This window comes from Bombus bifarius, unplaced genomic scaffold (genome assembly GCF_011952205.1).
Source record: "Bombus bifarius isolate JDL3187 unplaced genomic scaffold, Bbif_JDL3187 scf7180000007970, whole genome shotgun sequence".
Taxonomy (NCBI): domain Eukaryota; kingdom Metazoa; phylum Arthropoda; class Insecta; order Hymenoptera; family Apidae; genus Bombus; species Bombus bifarius.
Window position 1 is genome coordinate 2,328,911 of NW_022884356.1, and position 24,668 is coordinate 2,353,578.

General features: G+C 40.0%; 1 protein-coding gene across 3 annotated transcripts in view; it reads left to right on the forward strand.

Moving 5' to 3' along the window:
* LOC117214655 (protein rhomboid) overlaps nt 1-24,668 on the forward strand; it is a 501,274-nt gene that overhangs the window by 465,747 nt on the left and 10,859 nt on the right. For all 3 annotated transcript variants that reach the window (XM_033460869.1, XM_033460861.1, XM_033460879.1), the window contains one exon: nt 16,015-16,127. In XM_033460869.1, the coding sequence (XP_033316760.1) occupies nt 16,015-16,127 (113 nt within the window). The remainder of the gene's footprint in view (nt 1-16,014; nt 16,128-24,668) is intronic.

The window sequence follows — 24,668 nt, forward strand, 5'->3', positions numbered from 1 at the left end:
GCTGTATTAATTCGTTCGTTCGACGTGAAATAAAAACTAATATGAAAATAAAGTAAAATCATCTTGTATTGTCGAAGAATAATGAAAGAAGGATAATGAAAGATTATGGTTCTCGATCCTAAACAACTAACGTTTTACTCGCATTTTTTAACGAATTTATTAGATTGTTCCAAAAGTTTCTTTCGTTTCAAAATAAATCCTAACTGCATTTTATTCTATTACTACAAAATAGATCGCGCGTAATTCGATAAAATATTATAAAACGAGGAATGTTACGCATCTAATATTTCCTTGTGAAACGACAGAAACTTTCGAGACAACCTAATATTTACGACCCTCTAGTTCTCATAAACCAAACAATAACTAACAGGGAACGAAATGTTTTCTATCATACTACGTTTTCATTTTGTTGCAAAATAGTAAAGCTATCGATTCTAACATCTGCCTAGTACGCGACTAAAATAAAATTGATTTATTGGAAAACGCTCACGCGGTATAAGACTACTTTTGCAAAAGTTTCACATCACTCAACATGACAACGGAATTATACTCTCTTCCTATCGCGTGTAACTAAATAATTTTCTATTCAATTTCCCAAACAAAATCCATACTAACTATTTCTACTCTCTTGTCATAATTTCCATAAACCAAGTAACATCGTGTATCGTCGACCGTTGGCGGAGATCTCAAGGAAGCGCGTCAACGGGAATCGTAAATTCCCGTTACGATATTACAATCGACGCCACGAAACTGATCGATCCTCTATTTCGTTTAAGATAATAGAGGTAGTTGAATTAATTATAACGCTGAGGTAACAGGTTATAACGTACTCTTTGTTCTTTCTTTCTTTTTTTCTTTTTTTTTTTATTTGGTAGACTATTTACGATCAATTCTCATTGCGAATTATAAGTAAATTCTTTTGGCATGGTACTGTAACTTGGATTGTAATAGTTTATAATATGTTTGATTCTAGTTGAATCTAATGCTTCGAATCTAAAGGTCTTTTTAGTCTGCGTGACCCGTCGTGTCAAATAGTTGGGTAACTAACTGGGCAAGATGCTTACGCTCCTTTCGTATATATATATATATGTTAATTAGATGAGTTATCAAAAGTAGATATAGTTAATGAACATATGTTGACTGAGGTAAAGTAGTGAACTCAGTTGAGAGCAGAGATGTTGACTGATCTGTAGAGTCCTACGACTCCAGTAAAGTTCGGTTGTCACACGCTCAAGAAGACCACCCGCTCAGAAACAGTAATAGGATTGGCTAGACATCCTGCACACCACAGTCGTCGAAACAATAACCAAATAGTAACGGAATAGGCGCTTCTGAGATACACCAGACGACAACCCCTCCAGAGGGACTAAAACCTCGGTATAAAAGCCCTCCAAAACAGACGCTTGCCCAGTCTGTTAAAATATTTTGGATCAGTCTCCTGCAACACTTTAATCATTCTGTTGTAACACTTTGACCAACCGTCACTCGGTTGGATTCGCATAATAAATTCTATTATCACGTACAAAGTTCAATTTCTTCACTTTATTCGCGAAACGTTCGGACTGCGACGCGAGGAGATCACCGGCGATCTATCGGTTTCGTGATTTCTTGCGTCTCTGACGTGACACTCACTGTCGCAGAGGAAAACTCTTGTTGATCGCCCCACCACCGGTCGCTTACGGGTGAAAATCCCTGGTACATCTTGACTCGAAGAGTCTGAGGCGGATGAAAAGAGAGTGAGAGTTGTGCGTTTCGTCCCGGGACTACCGGTGGACTCGTCAGTAAGGCTATGCCCGGTAGTCCCTGCCTTAGACGTATAGGGAGTCTCGCTAGGTGCGGTATTTATATCAATCGCTCGTATATTCGACCGCTAGCGAGTTAGACAGACAGACTCGTTGTCGTCGTAGCCCTCTAGTGTTGGCGGTTGGTACCCGCGGATCGCCCGGGAGGTGTTGCGCCGCGTTGATGCCTCGACCTGTCGGCGTCCTGTTGATACCGATCCGCCACAAGTCAATCGAGATGTAGATCGAAATGTTTAGTTTTTCGACAGTTCCCTATGATTATTACGGTCCAACTAATTATATTGACGTAGCGAGTGGCCGCCTGGACCGAGGGATGGATTCCGGGCTACGCAAAGAGTCAGCGGACGAAACGTATCGAACGAGAAAATAACAACGTTTTGTTACGAAACCGATCGTCCAATTAAATCGGCAACAATGCATAATCTGGCGTAATTATAACCGTATTATCATATTCTGCGATAATATTCGGACTACAGATTTGACGCACGCGAAGAAAAAAAGAAAAAAAGGGAGAGGGTGGACAGTTTGAAATTCAGATGGCGCGCAGAAGGAAAGTGTCACGCGTGACAAATTGGACATTTTGCTGGCCACTTTTCTCGATTGGCCGCCCTTCGCCGTGAATACGCCCGATGCAATTCTCGCGTTAATCCTTGACGCTAATTTCCATCCCCTTCCCAGCGGCGACAGCGAATCACGTTGCAATCTCCTCCGGTCGACGCGAATCGAATTCAACAATCGTCCCACGAGTCAAATGGAATTACGTAAATGTTCCGGCACGCGGCTGCTCCCACCATCGAAAATACGCTTTTCTCCACTTTTTCTCTCGCTATCTTTTCAGCAGAACATCGTTCAACTGTTTACTCGCCCCTATCGTCCTTTTCTACCTCCTTGCTTCCCATCATTTTCACGGTCCAAGCGAACACCTTTTGCGAACGTGTCCGAGCTTCCTATGTTGAGTGTATTTACACCGATACAATGAAGAATCGTAATTCGGATAGTAAATTAGAGATGAAAATTAGGCGAAATTAGGGAGGATGGATGTTGCGTTAACAATTGAATACGTGAAAATCACTGGAGAAAATGCCGAGCAAGTACGTTGTTGTTGATTTTAACTGATTTTAACATTCGTGTTTTAACGTTCAAGTTTAATTAATCAGTCAATTTCAATTGAATCGTCGGAGATGCCGAGGATGTAACCATTAGGGCAAGCAATATTTCGACAATTTTGAAGAGAATGAAAAAATACATTGATGGAAAGTAGAAAGAAAGACAATGTTGGTAACGTGGATCGATCGACAGTGCACTAAATTTTAAAATATGCTTCTCTGTTGAAAAAGAAAAAAAAAACCAAAAAGTACGAAGTCATGTCCTGTTCTGTTTTTTTCCGCTGTAGCAAAAATTGTACGGCGAAGGGGATTGTATTTTATTAATGGCAGCATAAAGAAGCGTTGAAAGACACGCACATAAGCGTCTCGACGCTTATATAATATTCTAGCTTCACCCTTCTCTGGCCAACCCTTACGAGGCTAAAACAGAAACGTCGATGATCGACAAAATTTATTCGACCAAATTATAAATTTACAACGCAACTTCGTACGGACACGCGCGCCACGTACTGGACGCTGTAAAATAACAGGGGAAACGCGAAACAGAAACTCATAACGTTTTAGATCGATTAAATCCTAAAAGTGTACACTGTACGACGTCGATTATTTTAAGGATGAAAATTATTTGAATACCCATTGTTACGTACGGTGTTTCGGTATATTGTTTTACGAAGAGAAATTTGATGTGCTTTTCAGATAATTTATAACAAAGGGATGTTAAATCCGTTTTCAATGTACAAAATAATATTCGTTTTATCAGTCATTTCCTTGACAATAATTCATTCGTTTCGAAAGTAGCTTTCAACCGACTCTCTTTGAATGTTTATCAGACGTATCGTGCGCGCTAATCAATACTTTCAGGGAATTAATGATACGAGTTTCGGTTTTTCATAATATTCCTCTTTCGATGTTTTACGCGGATATTGAAAACGTATGTTATAATAACGCTGTTACGCTATTTGTTGCGCGATAAAAGCACGAAATTAGATAAAATATAGAATCGCATAAAGCAAAATCGAATCACCAGTATCGATATAAACCTTTTCAAACAACTTTGTGGTATGATAGGTTCAAAAACTATATATCACGAGTGAAATAATCCTGAAACGTGCAATTGTATAATTCCTCTCTTGCAATTCTCAACACGCAAATGCATCGTGAAATAATTTCGAAACGATCTTTCAGCCAACTCATAGACAAAACGAATCATTTACATGTATTGGTCTAATCTGTTTTATCCTACTGATCTTTCGAAGAATATCAGAAATATATTTCAAGTTACTTTCTCGAAGAAACTCGCAGACTAACGTTTTAATTCTCCCTCGCCTACGAACCTTTAAATACTACCCGTTATTTTATGAAAGGTGTAAACGTCGCCCCCTATGATTCACATATACACTTTGCCGCGTAATAACCATTAAATATGCATAAGTTGAATGCAGGTTCACAGGCACAGTTACGCGAAACGTTCGTCCACCAGTCACTCGTACCATAATACGCAATACTCGTCCGTATGAATTTTTAAACTCATCCGCGTTAGAAATATAACTTCGCAGGTGCCTTCTCGATTCCTGTTCGTCGCGCTCCTTCCAAAACGATAGCATTCTTTTTTCCGTGTTCGCTTTTTCTCCACGACGATAGTTCTTTCTTGGGAGTGTAACGCACGCGAGAAACGTCCGAACGATAGAACGAGAGGAACTGGCGGCGAAGTTTTCAACAGCGAAGCTCTCTAAATTATTCATGGAAACGGCAGATAAGGCGACCATTTTCCCTACGTGCGTATGGAAACAGCGATAAGAGTGACCCGACGTTTTCCCATAGAACCCGCGTGCTTTCCTCGCTCCCTTTTCTTCCTTTCTCTTTGTTACTTCTCTCAGCCGCCATCGGTCTTCTCAAAAACCACCTCTCTCGTTGCCGAGAATATTGCGATATCCTAGTTATTAATGCGCGAAAATATATCTCTCCACCCCGATGAACCTCCTCCACGATCCATCTTCGTACCTGAACCCGACAACTTTCAGCGGATCATCGCGAATATGGATTGTTCGCGAGATACGATGAGTTCGTGTTGCCAGTCTGACTGCTTGTGGTGTGCGATTTCAACGATTCAATATGACGTTTGCTCTTTGAAATGGTTCACTTTCCTTAGATGTTAGTATATTAAGTAACAGCGAACGATTACCAAGGGATTAGTAGCATTTCTAAGAATTATCACGCAGTCGACACTCGTAGCTTTCGCCGATCTTCGTCCTCCATTGATAATTCAGGAGCTCGCAACAAATACGTTTTGACTTGTCGTCGAGTGAAAATTGACTGGTTTTTATAGAAACGTTCATCGTGCTTCTACAATTTCGTTATTCGAACGAACGTGGATGTTCTGTAGCGATATAATTATTAAGTAGGCAACTAAGTGTCATTACCACCTAACGACATGAGCCGCAATTACTTAGTTGCCAACTCTATATATATATATATATATATATATACAGATACATCTAGAACAGTTGTGCGATACGATGAAAATTGCGTGAAAAATGGTTGAAACTATTAAACAGAGATTAAACGTGTTTTGCCACGAGCCTGTCATTTTTATTTCTTGTCATAAATAAACTATCATGATTCCAATAACGTCAATAATAGCGATCATTTTTGTAAAATCAAACAACGTTAAAAAAGATAAAAAGAGAAAAGAGATCAGGGGATTACTCTCACCAGGTGGATGGAAAAAAGCCGAGCAAGGAAACCGTCGATCACCTTAACGGAAGAAAAGGGAACACGGTGTATTTATCAAAGTTCCAACAAGCTGCAATTGTAGGCACGTTTGAGAAAGCGTAAAATCATACTGGGTGAAGTAGGAATACGTATCGCGTTGGTCGAAAGTTCAGATAGAACACACGGACGAGAAGTTTTGAATAGAAACGAGCGTGGAAGTTTCGAAACGATTCTAACTCGCGATAATATCCGGAAAATAAAATGAAGTGCAATTAAGAAGCAGAAGGTGCATATGCTCGCGCGCGTATGTGTGTGTGTGTGTGTGTGAGTACGCGAGATCGACCAGAACTGTAACGAAGAAAACCTTGTAATTTCTTTACGATTCAACTTCCGCGATAGCTCTCGACCAATTATTGTACCAATTGCACGAAACATTCATGAACTTCGATAAGAAATTTTTCATAGCAAAGAAGATTTCGATAACGAACGAACTGCTGTTCGTATGGCCGCGCTTTACTTGATTTATATCAACGATACATAAATGTTGTTACAATGTATGAACTAACTAATAATGGCAAACTAATGGTCGAGATTAATATCTGCTATCTTTTCTTGAAATTGACACTCGGCCAAACCAAACGCGTTAATTTCGCTTCTTTCGGATGTAACAAAAATAAATTGACCAATTTCGATGAGAAAATTTGTACGATAAGTAATAAGATTGTTTTTAAATTTCGAGGTATCGATAAAAAGTGGAAAGTGTTTGCGGAAGATTAGAAGAAAGAAATTTCGTTAAGATCCGATGTAAATGTCCATCCGTTACGTGTAATTCGATGGTAAGGTAAAAAGATAGCCTGGTAAATTATCTAACGTTGCCTTATCTCTATCCCATGCTCGATTCTTCTCCTCTTCTCGACGTGTTATCAAACGCTTCTCGTTATTAATGCGAAAAGCGTCCCGCGATTTTCAAGACGTTTTTTATTACTGCGAACGATTTTATAGCGGTCTACGTCTCTGGAATATCTAATATACGTAATACTCCATTGAAGGATATTTTACGCACACGATCGGTTCTACGTTAAAGAAACGTGCTTTATTTCTGTTCTCTGTACGTTCCTTCTTATATTTATATATACCAAAAACATTTTTGCTATTACAGCGACAAAATATTTTACTTAAACGACAGGATATCTTATGATTCGATATTTTAGTGATATTGGATAAAATAACGCGTTAACATGTCCATATATCTTTGCATTCGTCGAAGAGCTGATACTTTGAAATTTTATCGTTTTAATTCTACTGTTCTTCTTCGATCTATATAACCCGAAATGGCTGTTGTATATTTATTAGAATACATATAGTTTTGAAATACTTGGAAATACCGAAACATCTCGATGTAACTCTATTTTTGTATATTCCACTGTTTTTACGAACAAAAAAGATATCTGAAAAATTATCGCAGAAAATGTCGCAAGTTTGAAGAACACAACTTGGAAGAATGTATTTTTTAACTATATGCACGTGTAACACACTCAGGTACAAGAACAAAATTGATTATTTTAAAGGACGAAGGTTATGAAACGATCGTGAGTGGAAAAGACGAAGCTCTGTTCGCCAAAAACGAACCTGCTCGCACATATTACGGAAGTAATCTCATCCATCCGCTGGAAAGTTTCAGTCTAAAGCAAGTTTCCATGGAATGGTAAAATCTTGAAACTTGCGCGACCTCCAACTCGAACAATGTCTTTTAAACTGTCGTCGAAATACGTTGAACATTTGGAGCAACGAAAGGAAACGTCCCAAACGGCAAGGAATCGAAAACCCCTGGTTTCAGAGGCGTCTTGCCGCCGAACACCGAGTTTAACCTGCTTGTTATCAATGTGAAAGGTGTCTCCTGTCTTTCAGAGGCGTATCTCTCAGGTAGTTTCGCGACCTGCGACGTACAGATACGAGGGGACGAGCCGTGAGAAACGTTGAAGCCGAGAAAAATCGAGACAATCGTGGTAATTGCAGGAAGTGAACACGGCACACCGTTGGAACAGACAATGGTATCGCGCAGTTCGCGAAAATACGAGAGAACAAGTATCGTCGAAAGGATGTTTCCGTGCCACGTTCGCGAATAGAAACCTTTCCGTGATCCTTACCTAAGAAATACCTGAAGGTTTTTCAACATTCTGTAAATCTATTCGCGGATAATAGAATCGAGACGGGGGCTGATACGTAAAATATCATTCTGATTCGACCAATGATATAAAAATATTCTTCGTACAACGTTTGTCGTCTCTTATGCTGCGCTTTAACCCGATTTCGATAATTCAGTTCGAATCTCTTTCCGAACGTTTCTTAATTCTCTGTAACATCGTGTAATATCTAATTGCTAATAATAATAATAATAATAAAAGTGTGTAATTATAATTCACTCCAGTTTCTACATTTTCTAAATCGTATCTTCTTCGTCTCGGTATCGGTATCGTTCTCGTTTGATCAAACGATTTGTTTACACCGACCAAAATATAGAAATGTACAAAATATACAAATAACGCGAAACGTTCGAACAGAAGAGAAGGAGAGGAAGCTGCGATAAAATTCTCATAGACGATAGAAAAAATCCATCTTGTCAAAACTGAGGTGTAAGTTCTCAGAGGTGTAGGTATACGTGTTCGTTCTACCCTTCGTTGATATTCCTCCTATAAAAATGCAACCGCCAGTTGAAAACCAAGGCAGACGCCGAGAAATGAATAAATTCCTTCGGAAAAATTCATTTCGGGGAAGAAGTGTCTGCCGGCTGGAGGAGATGCAGGACGCACCCTGCTGTTCTCGATGATCATCGCAGGACTTTTGCGAGGATGAAATTGAAAGAAGACAGTGTGGAGCGGCAGAGGATAACATCGACTCGATTTAAATAACGACGTCCATCTTGCTGGTCCGTCGAATCGTCCGCGAGGATCCTTCGTTCACCGACAACCCAATGGCGAGACATTATGCATGCCCGACGAGCAAAACCATTATGCGAAACTCGTTTAATGTCGTCTAAATGCAGAAAAGAAGGCCTCGTCCTTAATACCTTCGACCCTGTCGTTGTTCCTTGCGTCGAGACGCGTCACGTGGAAACGGAAACTTTTGCTTCACCCTTCCGACGTACGGCATTATCATACGGGGATTTTGAAGGAACAGATCGTGGATTAAAGGAACGGGTGCTACGGGTAATTAAGATTAGGCCACGTCTACCGCATACACTTGCCCGTCGTGGATTTCTTTGCTATCTTTGAAGTCAAGATTTTAAGACGCGATTTAATACGCAAAATTGTGTCGCTTTTTAACAATGCGTAGCTTTTGTTTTCCTCGAGAAATTTACTCGAAACCAATGTATCTTCACTGGTCCATGTACGTATAATCTGAAGAAGATGTTATAAATCGAATCTCTTCGTTAGACTATGGGATTTTGTGCATTTATATACAGGGTGGTTGGTAACTGGTAGTACAAGCGAAAAGGGGGTGATTCTACGCGAAAAAAGAAGGAAATATAGAATAAAAATTTTTTTTTTTTAATTTTTCCATCGAGACAACGATCTACAGTGAGATCCGTTATAACGTACCGCACGCGTACCGAGCGAAAATTCAAAGTCGATTTTCTCGAAAACAAAGCCTCGAACGAAAAATTTTTATTCTATATTTTCGACTTCTTTTTTCGCGTGGAATCACCCCCTTTCCGCTTGTACCACCAGTTACCAACCACCATGTATAAATTAAACGTATAAAGGATGCAAAGAATATACAAAAATACTTTGACATTATAAAATTTGCTATTCTAGAAGCATAGAAAGTTGGTTATAACGTTTTTCAAGAAACAAACCCCAGCGTAGGTTCACTCTCTTTCAATCGTATTCGCAAAAACTCGTTGCTTCTGAAACAAAGTAGGAATCGTCGGTGAAGCTTCTAGTTTTATAGGACGATTTTTCAATCAGTAATTTTTCAACGTCAAATCATCGTCGTCGTAATACGGTGTTTCAAGGAGAAATTATCCAATTCCAAGGAAGCTTAGAAACTTTATTCACGAAACGTGGAAGTTTCCAAGGTACGGAAGCTTTCCAATTCGTAATTGTCAGCGGTTGAACATCGAGTGGTCGTCAGAGCCATCGGTCGAACATCAGATTAGACGATAAAGCGATAGAATCGAAACGAAGATTGTTTGGAGCGGAAAGTTGACGATAACAGGCCGTGGAAAAGTAGGCGAGCTGCATCGGCTCGTTATTAGAAATCGTAGAATGCTGAGACATCGGCGTGGGCAAACTCGGCCACGATTCAACGATAAGTAAGAAGTTTTCGATACGTAATTAACTACTAGCAAGTAGTTAGACCGACTGACGACATTGCGACTCTGGAACGTTCGAGTCAACTTGCTGAAACTCCACCTTCCGCCTTTATCCCGTTGCTCAGCGGCGAGCTCGCATTCAAATCGGTTTCGCTCGATAATCCTTTTAATCGTCCCGACCATCTCCTTTTGTCGCTCGCCTTTTATACCGATTTCGGGTCGATTCGATCGCTCGAGCAATCGTCCCGTGCGAAGCAAATGCAAGAGGAAGAGTTCGAAGATATCGAAGCTTAACCGTGGCGAATTATAAGCTGGAAAAGAATTTTAATATACGATAAGGATGAAAAATTTTAATTATTTCTTATTCTTTGTTAAAATTACAGGAAACAGACACATTGTTTTATTCTATCGACTGAAAACGATACTCGAAGAATCGAAGTGGCGATAATTAAAAATCGTATCTGATTAAAACCATGGAATGCCACAGAGGATGTAAATCGTAGACGAGGAAATTATGATATTCGATTTCGGGTCGATTCGATCGTTCGAGCAATCGTCCCGTGCGAAGCAAATGCAAGAGGAAGAGTTCGAAGATATCGAAGCTTAGCCGTGGCGAATTATAAGCTCGAACAGAATTTTAATATACGATAAGGATGAAAAATTGTAATTATTTTCTATTCTTTGTTAAAATCACAAGAAACAGATACATTGTTTTATTCTATCGACTGATACTCGAACTTTTCTATCGAACGATACTCGAATAATCGAAGTGGCGATAATTAGAAATCGTATCTGATTGAAACCATGGAATGCCACAGAGGATGTAAATCTTAGACGAGGAAATTATGATATTCGATGTCGCAGACAAAGGAATCTGTACTTTGTAAGAAAAACCGTAGATTAAGTATCGTTTCTACTTGCAGAAATCCACAAGAGAATATCGAAGCGTACACTGTGAAATTTCCATAAAGAGAGGATTAATGTATCTCTTTCCGTCTACAGAGTCCAGGGAATTAAAAGAAGGAAGTAAAATACACGATATTACGTATTCCTCGAGAAATTCTAATCGTAAGAAGAAACTTGAAGATTTGCCGCGCGATCCAAGCGGTCGGAACGAATGAACAGTCACTTATAAGTTACTTTTCTAATTAATCACTGTGTTTCTGTAATTACCGTTGTTTCGAGTGCTTGGTAGTCGCGCGGAGGAAGACACAATTTCCTTAATGGTATACAGCGAGTGTTCGCTTTATCGTGGACAATTTAGACCACGATACCTTGATTACCAGCAACCACGTCGACGACTAGTTGGCCAAGAGAAAATGCAAGACGATTTATCCGCTGAATACTATCAAATAGTCGTTCTAGAGGAAATCCAAGGATTTGCGATAATTTATAGTCGCGAAATCGATGAATCGATGCGAGCAAGCAGAAATTGAAAGATTACCGAAATCTGATTATTCTGATATTACGAAGAAGATGCAACGTTCTGTGGGTACGGTGCTTAATGTACGAACAAATTTTAAAAGAACTTGTCGAAAGATAAAACGCGACATGAAGCAAAGTTTTCTTCGACTACGAAACGACCGATAATTCGCTATGAGAGCGAAATAAAGCTTTTGCGAACGAGAAGCAAGAATACGCGAACGTATGAAAAGAGAGAAACTGTTGATTACGTAAAAAGAAAATCAGACTACGGTTTGCTTGAAAATACGAGAACATGGCGGAAGCTGATCGCGACTGATCATAAGAATAACTAGATATTCGGATGCAATTTGATCGAGTTTGTCAGTCGCTATACGTACGTATATATCTTCAAACGGTTGTTCCTGAGGGAATTATAAACTTCACGGTTGCTTTCGTTCTCGTGATCCCGTTCATATTCCTGGAAAATCACGGCGATCGACTAGTACGTAAAATCCGTGCGTTTCAGCGTTAATAGCGTTTTAGCATTTAAACGACGATATTATTCGAGTCACGACACACGAAACGTTTCTAGACAGAAGAGGGAAGAATTCAGAGGAAGTTGAACGAGCGCAGAAGGGGGTAGCGGTTTCAGTTAATTGGATAGCAATTAGACGAATTCTCCGTCATTGTCTTAGTGGACGAATTACACCGGATTGTCGGCTCTCAGTTCGGCTGAAGGATGATCCTGCCTGATCGAAATTTCTATCTCGCGAATACGAATGACGGATGGCGGTCTTTCCTTCCATCGCAAAGCGAGGGTATCTATCCTCTTGTCTTATCGTTTCTACCCTCCTTCTATCCGAGCTGTCCTAGACAGCGAACAGCCTTCCAACTTCCTTTTTGCATGCTCCATTTCGTGGATTGCGTACTTTCGACGAATTGATGCCTACGTATCCTTCCGCTCACCCCCCCCCCTCTCTCTCTCTCTCTCTCTCTCTCTCTCTCTCTCTCTCTGTGTGTGCATTTGTGGAATTGTTCCATGCAGCTGGAAACGTCACATTTTTACCACGAACGTTCTTCAAATCGTCTTGAAACGCGGAAAAGTCAAGGTGTTAAAGGATGATGAAAAAGTAGGTCGTTTCCTTGATGTTTTATTCTGCTTGGCTATTTTGTTTGGTGGAATTTCGTTTGGAATTTCGTGCGGCTTTTAGGTTCGCGAAAATATTAGCCGTATGCAGAAATATCTGTGAATTTATGTTCTGTAAATGGCGTTTCGTTTATTTGCTATTATCCCAGCGTGCGATACTCGAGGATAGATTCATAAACGTTGCGATGAGTTCTGATTAAATTTGTTCAAAGTTTCCAAATTTTTAGTAAACGGTAATACGTATGAAACGTTCGCAGGAAGACAAGGTTTAAGCTACGATCAGACCAAACGACCAACAGAGCATTCGCTCGTGCTCGTTAAACGTAAACGCTTATCGTGCAATCTGTTCGTAAATTCATTTGTAACTTCACTACGGATTGTTATGCATTTGTAAGAAATTTATATAGATGCGAAATTACAAGAAATGTACATAAAATATCCAAATCCAAAGTATAGCGCCTGGTGTAATACTGAAGCAGAGAAAACGACTTTCTACCGAGGTTTTAATTTTACAAATATATTCTCGAAAATATAAATTTGCATAGAAATCCGCGGTCTATTCGCGACCATCGAACACGTACTTTTGTAGCAATTTAGAGCATTCGGATGTTCGATTCTCCATTCGGCGAGCAATTGCCAAACGGCGAAAGAACGCTCGTTTACGCTTTAATTCGAAGTAAAGTGGGCTAAGAACGAGCATCCGCTCGGTTGGTCTAAACGCGTCTTAACTACGACGAGAGAAACTGGAGAACAGAGTTCAGCTGGCTGATCCGTAAATCGAGTCGACCGACTAAAACGTGAGCCTATTAAGCGCGCTGTTTGCATCCTCGACGAGTCTGAAGCATCGTCGTCGCGCGTCTAGTTTCGCAACGCGGTCGACGCGCCGAAGAATGCGATCGAGACGCTCTCGAACAAGTTCACGGGCGCCGTTTTCTCGTCTCGCTTCGGAACGTGTGCCACGCAAATCGAGCCAGACAGCCTGTGATTAGGTCACCGCGAAACCGCCTGCTGGAATTCCAACGGTTCTTCGCGAACGCACTCGGCGAATAGGAAAGAAGCAAAGCCGAGCCGACAGGCTTTTAACGGAAAAACGGTCTGCTTGAAATACTAAAGCGGTGCCAGGAGAAAGTAGAGTCGTTCCAAGTTTCAGCAAAGAACGTATATAGAAGGAATATGCCGTGGTAAGAAGGCAAACGTTTCGTATCGTCGTAAAATCGACGAAATGTTTGACTGAAACTTCCCTACTTTCACATTTAACGTATTAGCTCGCTTTTGCGCTGTTTCGGACGACAATCGACGAGCTTCCCAGCGAAAGGTCCCATAAAACGGTGGATCGAGTCGATCGCGGTGGAGGTTTCAGTCGTCAGTTTTCAAATATCACAGCTACAGTCACTACGAAAAGCATTGGCGCGCTATTGTATCTATTACAGCATCTACGTACTAATTAATTAGGTCCAAGTACGTATAGCAAATTTCGTGTGAATCGTGGTAGAGCATATTCGTAGGAATATAAGAGTCTGATATTTTAAGAATGAAACGTAGATTCTGATAAGAAAATGCTTGCTTGTAAAATCACGTGACGATACTTTGCGTAGTCGCTGTAGGTTTGGATCGACGATCGAGACATCGATAGGAAACTCTAACATTTCATAGTGCGAGTTGTCCAAATCGCTGTTAACGTCACTGATTTTTATAAAACGATGAAAAACACCGCGAAAGAAGCAGGACAGACACGATTGTTTGTTCGACTTTCGAGAACTGCACTGTTGAGAATGCAACGAATATCAACTAGCATAACGCTTATTACGAATTATCTGTAATCGTAATTGTCAGAACGACGCGTTTCACAGCGCGATGAAGAAATTTGTAGAAATTCTGGTGCTCTTTCAACTTGCTATTGTATAAATACAAATAAACCGAAGAAAATCACACGAATAATTCACAGAGCGTAACAAACCAAGCTTGTATTTACTTCGTGCAGGCACGATATGATTTTCTTTTTACGAGCAATAGTTTCGTTCGTTATCGTCGACACAACGAGAATCTTTGAAACGGACGGTGTTGGCGAGGCACTCGGTGTAGCCGGCATCTTTCGTTCCAACGAGATTACGCGTTCGTCTTTTCGTTGTAATTAGTTGGCGAAAGCTACGGACGAGTTGAGAAAGAGATTGCAACATGGTCGAATTGGGAATTGAATATGAGAGACGAAGGGAAACTGGGTGAATCGCGTCAAACGAATGTTATCTCGTACAGCGTTCCCGCGCTGCCAACCGGAGCAGATAAGCTCGATCATCTTCTCTTCTCGCGGCGAAAGTTTCCAAGGCGTCGCCAAGATAAAATTCATAATTGCTTTAATTTCGTCGTCCGCCGTTGTCATTGCGATAGTCGTGGCACGGCGAGCCGAATTTTCCAGGAAGCATCGCCGATCCTATCGTTGCTTCGGCTCCACTTCCGCTTTTATCTTTCCCCTAAGTTGCGTACGCGCCTTCAGAAGAAGGGTAATTTTAATTCGCTGCTCTCGGATCTCGAGCGCCATTTCGTCGAGTAAAGTGTGAGCCAAGATAGTCGTTTGTCTCCCTTAATTTAAGAGGTACGAATTAATAATCACCTGCGAGTGTCTATTAACACTTGTAGCGAGTTAGGCTGGCGATAAAGCTATCAAGTATAGCCCTTACCGAGGTGTTGGAACCCTTGATTTACGATTAATCCGAATCTGCCGAATTTGAAGAATAATTTGGGGATTCCTTTATAGAATAAATAACGTTGTTTTTTTTTGTTAGTTCTTCTTTTACACTGCAAAAAAAAAGAAATTAAGGGTGTCCAAAGAAGAATATTACACGGTTCAAAAATGTAACGTTTCTTTTAATCCTAAGATTCGTGACTTACGAAGGAACTTACATGCTTTTGCACAAATTTTCCGAACGTTCGTTCAACCCTCCAATTCATAAATTAAATGTCTGCTAAATTTCAGTGGTATTGCGGGTTTTCGATTTGGAAGTAAGTTTGTTCTCCAAACAAAGTTCGCGTTATTAGAAAGATCGAGCATGGAAATAAATCTCTTAGCTACCTGTGTATCTCGCTAATGCAGGTTTGCGCCACGCCGATGATTACTCGCAATAAAGACTCGCCTGCTAAGTAGATTATAATTCCTCTTAGCCACCAGATTCCAGTATTTCGATAACACGATTGAGAATGAGGCATAATGAAAAACTTTCAAACACGCGAAAATACTAATGCTATGTGATTTTAAATATGAAACGTATTATCTCATTTATCAATATTTGATATATATTGTAATATCGTCTTATCTGAAAATTACGTAATAAATGACATAAAAATTGCACGTCTATAAACACACCGTGTATGCCATATTTTTAAACCTGCGCAAAATATGACAAAATTTAGAGTAAAAAATTTAACGTCTTTGAAACCAAGCAAATTCTTCCACTACGCTTTTTCTGTAATTAATCTCTCACTTTACTCGGAATGAAATTTACCGTCTCACGAGGATGTGCGCTTGAATTTCAGGTGGCTTCACCTACTATTTAACTTAGGAGTACAGGTGGTCGTGGGACTTCCCCTGGAAATGGTTCACGGAAGTCTGAGGATCGCGGCGGTTTACATGGCTGGAGTTCTTGCCGGTAAGTAATCGCTACGCGTTGCAAATCGCAAAATTTTATTTCTATGGCTAAGTGGAATTTCTCGTTTCGACATCTAGCGACAGTATTCCCAAAATTACACTTTTCTATGCGTTAGGTATGCATTAAAAACGTTCGTAAATACGACAATTATTACTGACAGTTCGTTTAATACGTTTAACAGATTACACAGTTGACGACTCTCGTTTAGTTTATTCAGAACTGTCAGACTCCGGATTAATTGATTATATAAACTCATGCGTTCGATAATACGGAAATTCGTCACATTCGTATTCGATTAATTCTCGGACATCGTTATAACAAAAGATTAAATACAAGTATCTTGTATTTAACTATTTGGATGTTTTTTTCAAAAATATTTCCAGTTCCAACGGAGATACTTCTGCGCGATAAAATCCTTCGAAAGAACGTTACATCTCGAGACCAGCCTCTTAATCGCTAAAAGTCGACTAACCCATTCTCAAAGAGTCCGAGCTTTATCAAACACGATATCTTAAACTAACTATTTAAATCGTATCGTGCACACCAATTCGGAAATAATCGTAATTACGCGTCTACAGGTAGAGAACAAGCATGTCGAACGGCACATCGTTCGAATCGAAGCAAACGAACGAAAAATAGATGTAAAGAGAGGCAGCGAATGCGTGGAGAGAATAAAAGGAAGGAAACGACGAGAGAACGTTATCCGTTGTCAACAAAATGCGATTAAACGAGAGCCTCGGTCCAAGTGCATTTAACGCGCCGAGCATTCGCCAAGCCGAGGCTTGTCGATAGCTGCACGCGCGATTATGCGCCGGCATGTAATGCAGTAATGCTACAGAATGCTGGCAACAATATTCCTGAATTTAAATCACTCGGCGATTCTCACCCATATAAATGCCGTTGCAAGCGCAGCTGCAACTGCCAGGCCGCGCGACTCTATTTCTTCTCTGTAACACAATTTGTCCCTCTTTCCATTTGCCGTGTTTCGGGATTTTCCAGCATGGAACGTGTTTTTACTCTCCCCTTCCCCTCCATCTCACCACCCTCCGATCATCCCTCGTTTCCCCTCTGTCGCCCTTTCCGAGCATGTTGCGTCGCCATTCTCGTTCGCTCACTCTCTTCTTCTTCCTCTCTCTTTCCATTATTTCGTCCCTGTCGCGTGTAAAGCACGTAGAGAGGGTTGAAGAAAGAGTGAGAGAGAGAGAGAGTGAGAGAGAAAAGGGAGGCACGCGCGTTTCTCGTGTATCCGTGTATATCCGTAGAAACGCGTGTACCGTTGGTACACGTATCAGGACGAGAAGCAAGGGCCGCACATTCGTGTAAACCTAATTGCCATTTGCATAAATTCGATTAGACTCGGATCCCGGGTTATTAGCAGTCATGAAAGTAAAACGTTGCAAAATAGGGCGCATGAATAATAAACTCCCGCTGGGAGGTCCGGGATACATCGGACAACGTAGATGCCGGGGGATCGTAACGTTCCGCTTTGCCCGGAAACTGGAAACGAAACCAACTGTGGTGACTCGGAATTACGAGAGAGAAATGAACAGAGGAACGGGTAACAGCGAACGAGGAAAGATTTTTTGGCGGCGGATTTTTGGAGTTGCGAAAAAGGACGCATGTAATTGGATGGACCATATGGACGCGATGGAATTAGACATTCGTACGTATTTCGTTTGTTTCGTCGCATCTTTCGCATAGTTAGTTTTGATGAAAATGCCAAGTTTGTTACGAACGATTAAAATCGACTGGTTGTTCGTGTCCTGTTTTCTGGAAATTGTTTAACCTTTCGAAAACAATACGACGGAAATACGAAAGTGATATAGAAACGCGCGCTTTTGTCACATACCAAACTTGTTTCTCTTATGTAAAAAGAAAAAAACGATCTACGCTAACGCTGTAAACCTATAATTTGAGAAAGTTGTCCGGAAAGCTGTATTTTACAGCTACGTTATAACGCATATCCAACCATACAAGAAACAAGAAGTCGAGATCCTGTATAGATCGTAAATTCAACGATAAATTCCAATCCCGCTTTAACAAAGAAAACTTCTTACGTGTTTACGTCTATTCGCGCTTCGAGGCTCGTCCAATTTTCCACGTCTCAATTTACATCGATCAAGAAAGGGGAAAAAAGGCTGGATTTATCAGACAGGACAGAGCTATCGAAATTTTCATTTTGCAGCTTCGCTTAATCATAGACCAGACGAGAAGGTTACCTCGGAATATTGAATCGCGTAATGAGAATAAAGCGGCACCGTTCCTCGTTCGTCTTTTCTCGGAAGGTCCCCTCTGAAGTAGTCGTCCCTACTGGCTTTCTCCGGAGCCTTCGTAGCTTTCCATGTGAACAGGAGGCGGCGACAGCTTGTCTGAGGCCACCGCGACAAGATTACTTCGTATGCATCGCGGTCGCGCCGATGTAATGCGATTGTAACTAAGCAAGTGCAACGGCATCTATCGCCTTTACCTCGCTTCTCTCTTCCCTTTTTTTTTTTCCTTTTTCACTTACTCTTTTTTACGATCGATCAATTTGCAGGTTTTTTGCACTTCGTGCATTCATAGATGAAATTTAATTATCGTCTAACGTACGATCGCTCACATAATTTAATTATTCTGAATAATTTCTAGAATGAAGATTATATATAGAGAGGTACTTTACATAGAAACTGTAAAATATAGCTTTCCGGGTAGCTTTCTTGAATTTTTCAAACGACTTAGCTACGTGCTTTCCTGTCATTGCTTTCAGAATTGAATGTTTTTTAGCCTGCGAGAACACCTCCTTTATTGAATTAATTATACTATATAAACCACTTTTTTCGATGATTTTAAAGCGCACTAGGATTTGAGATTTCGCCAGCAACAAACCGTTTATCATTTATCCACCGAGCGACTCGTTAAACTACAACTTCGTCATAGGTTACCAACTATAATTTTGCGCTCTTACCCCAAACGCGATAATCAAAGATTAGATATAAAGATAATAGCAAATACTCAAAGATGTTCGTTCGTCTCGTTACCCAAGAAAATTTATCGATATCGTATCGTAACATCTAACTTGCAAATTGTACAGTTTCGCTAATAACTAACACGGTATTAGATAATTGTGCAAGAAGCTCGAGGCGCCAGAAAGTTCCGGTCGATGGAAGAAAGAAATTCGAAATTCTTAGAAAGATGGAAAGAAAGCGATGCCGAGAGAATAATTTCGAGATAAACCGGCTTAATTTCCACGTAATTTCATTCGTTCCGTCAACGGCCCCGCTTTCGAATTGGCAGCGAGACTTCGTGTCGCAGAATCACCGGCGCCGTGCCGATTGCGTGACACGGACAATTATACGACGGTATCTGCATGTCGTCGCGGAACGTTCCCGTATGCGTGATGCATTTTGCATGCACAACGAGAGACCACGGTATCCCCGATGCTAGACGGCCGTCTGTCTAGCCTTTCCCTTCCTCGAAACCCTTCAGTGCCCGTTATTTGCCCTCCAGCTTACCTTTTCGCTAATTTTCACCCTCGTCTCCCTTTAGACGACTGTTCGATCACCCTTTTTTCTCATCGTGCAGCAGGTACCGTTTCGCTTTTGATGTAATAGACTTTTCCAAACTGAATTCAACGTCGATGGAATTATTAGATTTTTTTTTTATTTCTTTGTTTAAATTTTACAATTTGTCCAGTAGGACATTCGGTAAAATATTATAGCTTAGTGGTATAATAATATAACATGTGGGTGGCTACCCCCAGCGGGGTACCATCTTCGTGTTTGTTAGGTTATATCCTTTGTGGAATTATCAGACGATCCCAGTTTTTAGAAACGTATTTCGTTGTTTTCATTCTTTTTTATTATTGTTATTATTTTTAATGGTTATACGCGTTATATGGCTTGACCGTGATCGTGATGTTTCTATCGTTAACCAAGGTACGTTTCGACGTGTTCATTAAATTTTTCAACGTAATATTCTCGTGATATTAATTTGCGGTTCAAATGGAACGCGTCGATCAAATTTTTCTATCGTCGTTCGCTGGTTAAAAAAAAAAAGGCAGCCATTTATTTCAAAGAATATCGAGCCTGTTTTTAAAGCGAACCGTATTGGAAAAATTGCAAAATATGGTACGTGCCGATCTCAATCGTATAGTAAAGATATTTTAGCAATCTTAAAAGCTCCAAAGAAACTAACTTTGGAAATTAATATCGTAAAGATCTTTGTTTATGGCCTCTTTGTTCTCTGTTAGAAAAGCGAAATATAATTTGCTCGAAGTAGAGACCGCGAGAAAAATTCGAAAGATTCTAAATTTTGATTTAAAACGCGGAAAATCGACCGCTTTTTCGTTCTTCTACTTCCTCTCTCTCTCTCTCTCCCCCTCCCTCCCTCCCTATTTCTCTTTTGTTCATCTTTTTTTCTCAACGAATCGTTGTACTCTATTTCATCCTTTGTCTTTGTCTTTTCTTTCTTTTTTTTCTTTTTGCTTCTTTTCTCTTTTATTGGATTTTCAGGCATTCGTTCGACCTATGCCATTCTATTTGTTCCGTAGTATTCCTCCTCTTTTTCTTCTTTCGGTTTGCGTGCGCTATTGTTCTTTATTCTGGTCGATGCTCCCGTTGATTTGATCAATTTTTTTTTCTATCCCTGTCATCCTTACCGTTTCGTGTTAATTTTATCGAGCTTTTTAATCTCCTCCGCAGTTTCGTCGTTTCCATTCCCCCTCCCTCCTTCGTATTCGTTTTTACGGTCCCCTACGATGTGTGTAATACATGCTCATGAATTGCAAATATCGTCGGTAATATTTTAAAGCAGGGTCCGTTGGAATGTTACTTTGTTCCGTTTGTGCATACATAATTTTTTGTCATATTTATAATATTAACACGAGAGTAATGCGAAAAATAATTTCCATGCTTTTACCCGATGGCTTCATTATCCTTAAAGGGATACGCTCGAATAATGAATTTTTAATCGACCGATACTAATTATCGCTATCGGTGTTCATTATTATTTCAATTCGTTTATTTTCGTTTCACACTACCTGGCCGTATTACTCTGACAAATAGTAATGAATTTTGCAAAAATACAATTCATAATACGTACGTTCGTAATACGATTAAAAAATGTATTCGTGGAAGCAGAGAATAGGAAATTTTCGTTTAATAAGGATCTAGCATTTTACCGAGTAATTCGTCATCGATTCTACGTTCAGACGTAAATTCTCTCGGAACTTTTCCCCTGAACTTTCTACGATATTTATTTAAGTTGCTTAGACGAAATAAACGTTTAATAATGGAAAACGCGGTAAAACTTTACGACGTTGTGATAAAAAAGATAAGGTTGCAATCGTGTTCAGCGAATAATTGTCAAATTAGAAATATTTTATCGTAACAACGAATGATCAGCTTGGAATTTTAAATTTCGTAGATCGTAAAAAAATCCAGTTTCGAAGTAAGCTTGTTTGCTTGGAGGCTTCCGCAAAACGCGTTTCATACATAATACCGTGGCAGTTGTATAGTAGCTGGCGAATCTCTATGCTATTTTCTGCCAGGAGAACACCATCATCGATTTTCCATCGTACTTCGGATATTTGCTCATCAGGAAGCGTAAAATTGAAAATTCCAAGCAACGGCATAAACTTGCGCACAGGAAACTGGAGAAGAAAGTCCGACGTATCGAGTAGATTTTATTTTCTTTCTCCGGTGCAACCGCTGTTTTTCATCTTCTGTTGCGAGCTACCTTTTCTCTGTGCCGTGTTTGTTTAAAGATAGAGGAGGAGTCATTGTAACTCGCGCTTCATACTTCCATGTCAATACCGTATTCCTTTTTATTATACGCTCGTCTTATGTGTATCATTCGTCGAGCAGAGTAGAATTACAAATTTAAAAACAGATACTACGTAAAATACGTTATGTGTTACTGTTATGTAACATCGAATTAATTGCTAAAATGTAATAAAGAAGCTGCTGCGATAAGAAGCTAGAGCCAACGAATATCAACTCAAAATCAATCGAGTGGAGTCGCTTTTTTAAACGTTCTACAAGTTCATAGTCAAACGATATTCGTAGTAATAAATTTTTGCGTTTTTGGATGTGAAACGGTTATCTATTGCTTAAATGCGATTTAAACATCGAAGCTGTCTCCTTGTTGCTGCTCAAACGTTTACGATAAACTAATTACGATAATTAAATCTAAATAGTAACAACACATGTCCGTGGAAAGTGACACGAGCAACTAAAAAGGAAAGCTTCGAGACGAACTAACGAACCGAGAAAATCGAATGGCATGGGAGAAATAGCGAGGGATGAAGAGTTTATTTGGATAGAAAAACCGTAGATGAGAAAACTAACAAGAATATGTAGTTAAATTGGCGTACAGTTAGTAGAAAACAATATTCCATTATTATAGCAATGAAATGTAATATGCTGGAGTGAAGCGTAAAGAAAAAGAATGTCGGATAGAGCAAACGATATAAAAGTTTATTAAAAAGCACGAAAAGAAAATAGGATGGGCGAATGGTGGAGCCGATAAAATAATCCAAAAAACGTGGAAAAGTTTCGCGCGAAAGGGATGAGAATTAAGCGGGGTAAATGGAACAATGAAAAGACGAAAAAGAAACAACGACGTTGAAGGTGGAAGACTCGTGCAAGGTGGAAGAGAAACAGAGAAAAGGGGGCTTATAGAAGATGAACAATATTCGGTGTGTGTTGTTTCGATAACGACCTAACACCATCGAAAATTCCCTTCGTATTCAGCCTCCGTTTATTCCGCTCCTCTTTAATATCACTTTCGTAATCCTGGTCGCATCTGGCTTATACGCGTACAATACAGTTTAGAATTTTGACATTCGGTGCGGTAAAATGAGCGTATTGCAAGATAGATGGTGGGAGAATATGAATAGCTAGGTATATTATGCTATGTTATTTCAAACTGGTCTACCCGTTTTTAATGGAATAAAAATTTCTATTATTTTTACGTTTTTATATTTCTTTCTACCAGGTATCTCCGGTTTTTAGAAAGATTAAGCGATCATTTTTCTTGCTGCGGAATATTTTTAATTTCAATGCTTTCTGTTCTTTCCTGCTGTTTGCAATTTGCTTATTTACTTTTTTTTTTAATTCAAAATACATTAAAAATATATCCCTTCGTTCGCTAGCTACTTATTTAACAACGACAATGACAGATTTCGCGATGAAAGTGATTTGTACAAGCCTCGTACCAAAACGCGTTAACGTTCCCTCGACTCGCGTCCTTCTGTCCCCGTTTTTAATCTTTCTTTTATTGAATTCAAAAACCTAAACGCAGATACCGAGCTATTTTATTAATTTCTTAGTGCCTGCTACAAAAATCCTTCACGCCGAAACACAAATACTTCAATTTTTATTGAGACTAGAAAATTATTCGCCATATACTACCTCGACATCTCTAAAATACAGTTTCCCTCTATTGCTACTCTTTCTTATTACGAGCAGTTAGATCAGGAGTCCCGGACGGCAGCCAATACATTCTCCTTTCGTTTTCCCCAGAGCCATAGACTATAGACTGTTTACGTGCCACTGGTTTCACCCTTCTCCCGCAAACTTCGAAAACTACTTCGTTTCCTTGTCCCCGTCGATTCGCCACGAGCCCAGGAAACAACGATAAGAGGGAAATATGCTCACACTCTACACATTCTGACTTAGTCCGTAGAATCAGCAGGAAGAGGATAAGAGACTCGTTTGTAACTTCTTCCCACTCACTTTACGTTATTGAATTCCATTGAATTCACACGGCGAAAAGCAATTCGGAAAATTTCCTATAACTTTTTCCTTAGTATCTCCTCTTCCATCTACGTTCTATAATTTCACGAACTTCGAACAATTTGAAATATTCCATAGCACTGTGACTAAGTATCTCTTCTCAAATCGTGCAACTTCTTCTTCGTGCCACCGATCTACGATGTGTATCCATAACGTGTATGTATTGTTGTAATACACAATCATTTTTACACAATTACTGCGCTTAATTAATCAACCACTTGACTTAACTCGATCGTTGATGGATGAAGTATCGATAACGCCCACGAATAAGGTAAAAATGTCGCAGACCCAACTTAGAACCAACTGCATTAGCGTTTAGCGCTTTAATGGACAAAATCGATAATCCATCGTCGATCGAATCGATCACAATAAAATCAATTCCCATTCTATTAAATAAAAGTGGATTTAAATTTCCTTCCAGTTTAATCAGACGCATTCTCGTGGAATTTTCATTGAAGGTTAAAATATATCGTTCTTGCGGCGGAATCGGGCATGCAGGTTCCGGGTTGGTTCCCAGGTTTCCGGACCCCAGCTCTCGGCTTCCATTACCTCCGTGTCCCTCTTTACGAATGCATCGACGTGCTTGCACTCGCCTTCTAAATGCGCGCTCTATTTTCTCCTGCCGAGCAATACGAGACGCATCGGCTGTCTTTGCAACTCCTTCTCCTCTTTATTCCATCCCGCTTTTACCCAGCATTTTTCCTCTCGGTATCACAGTTCTCCGGCTGAATGCAGCCACGGATCCTTGAGACGGTGGAGTGGTACG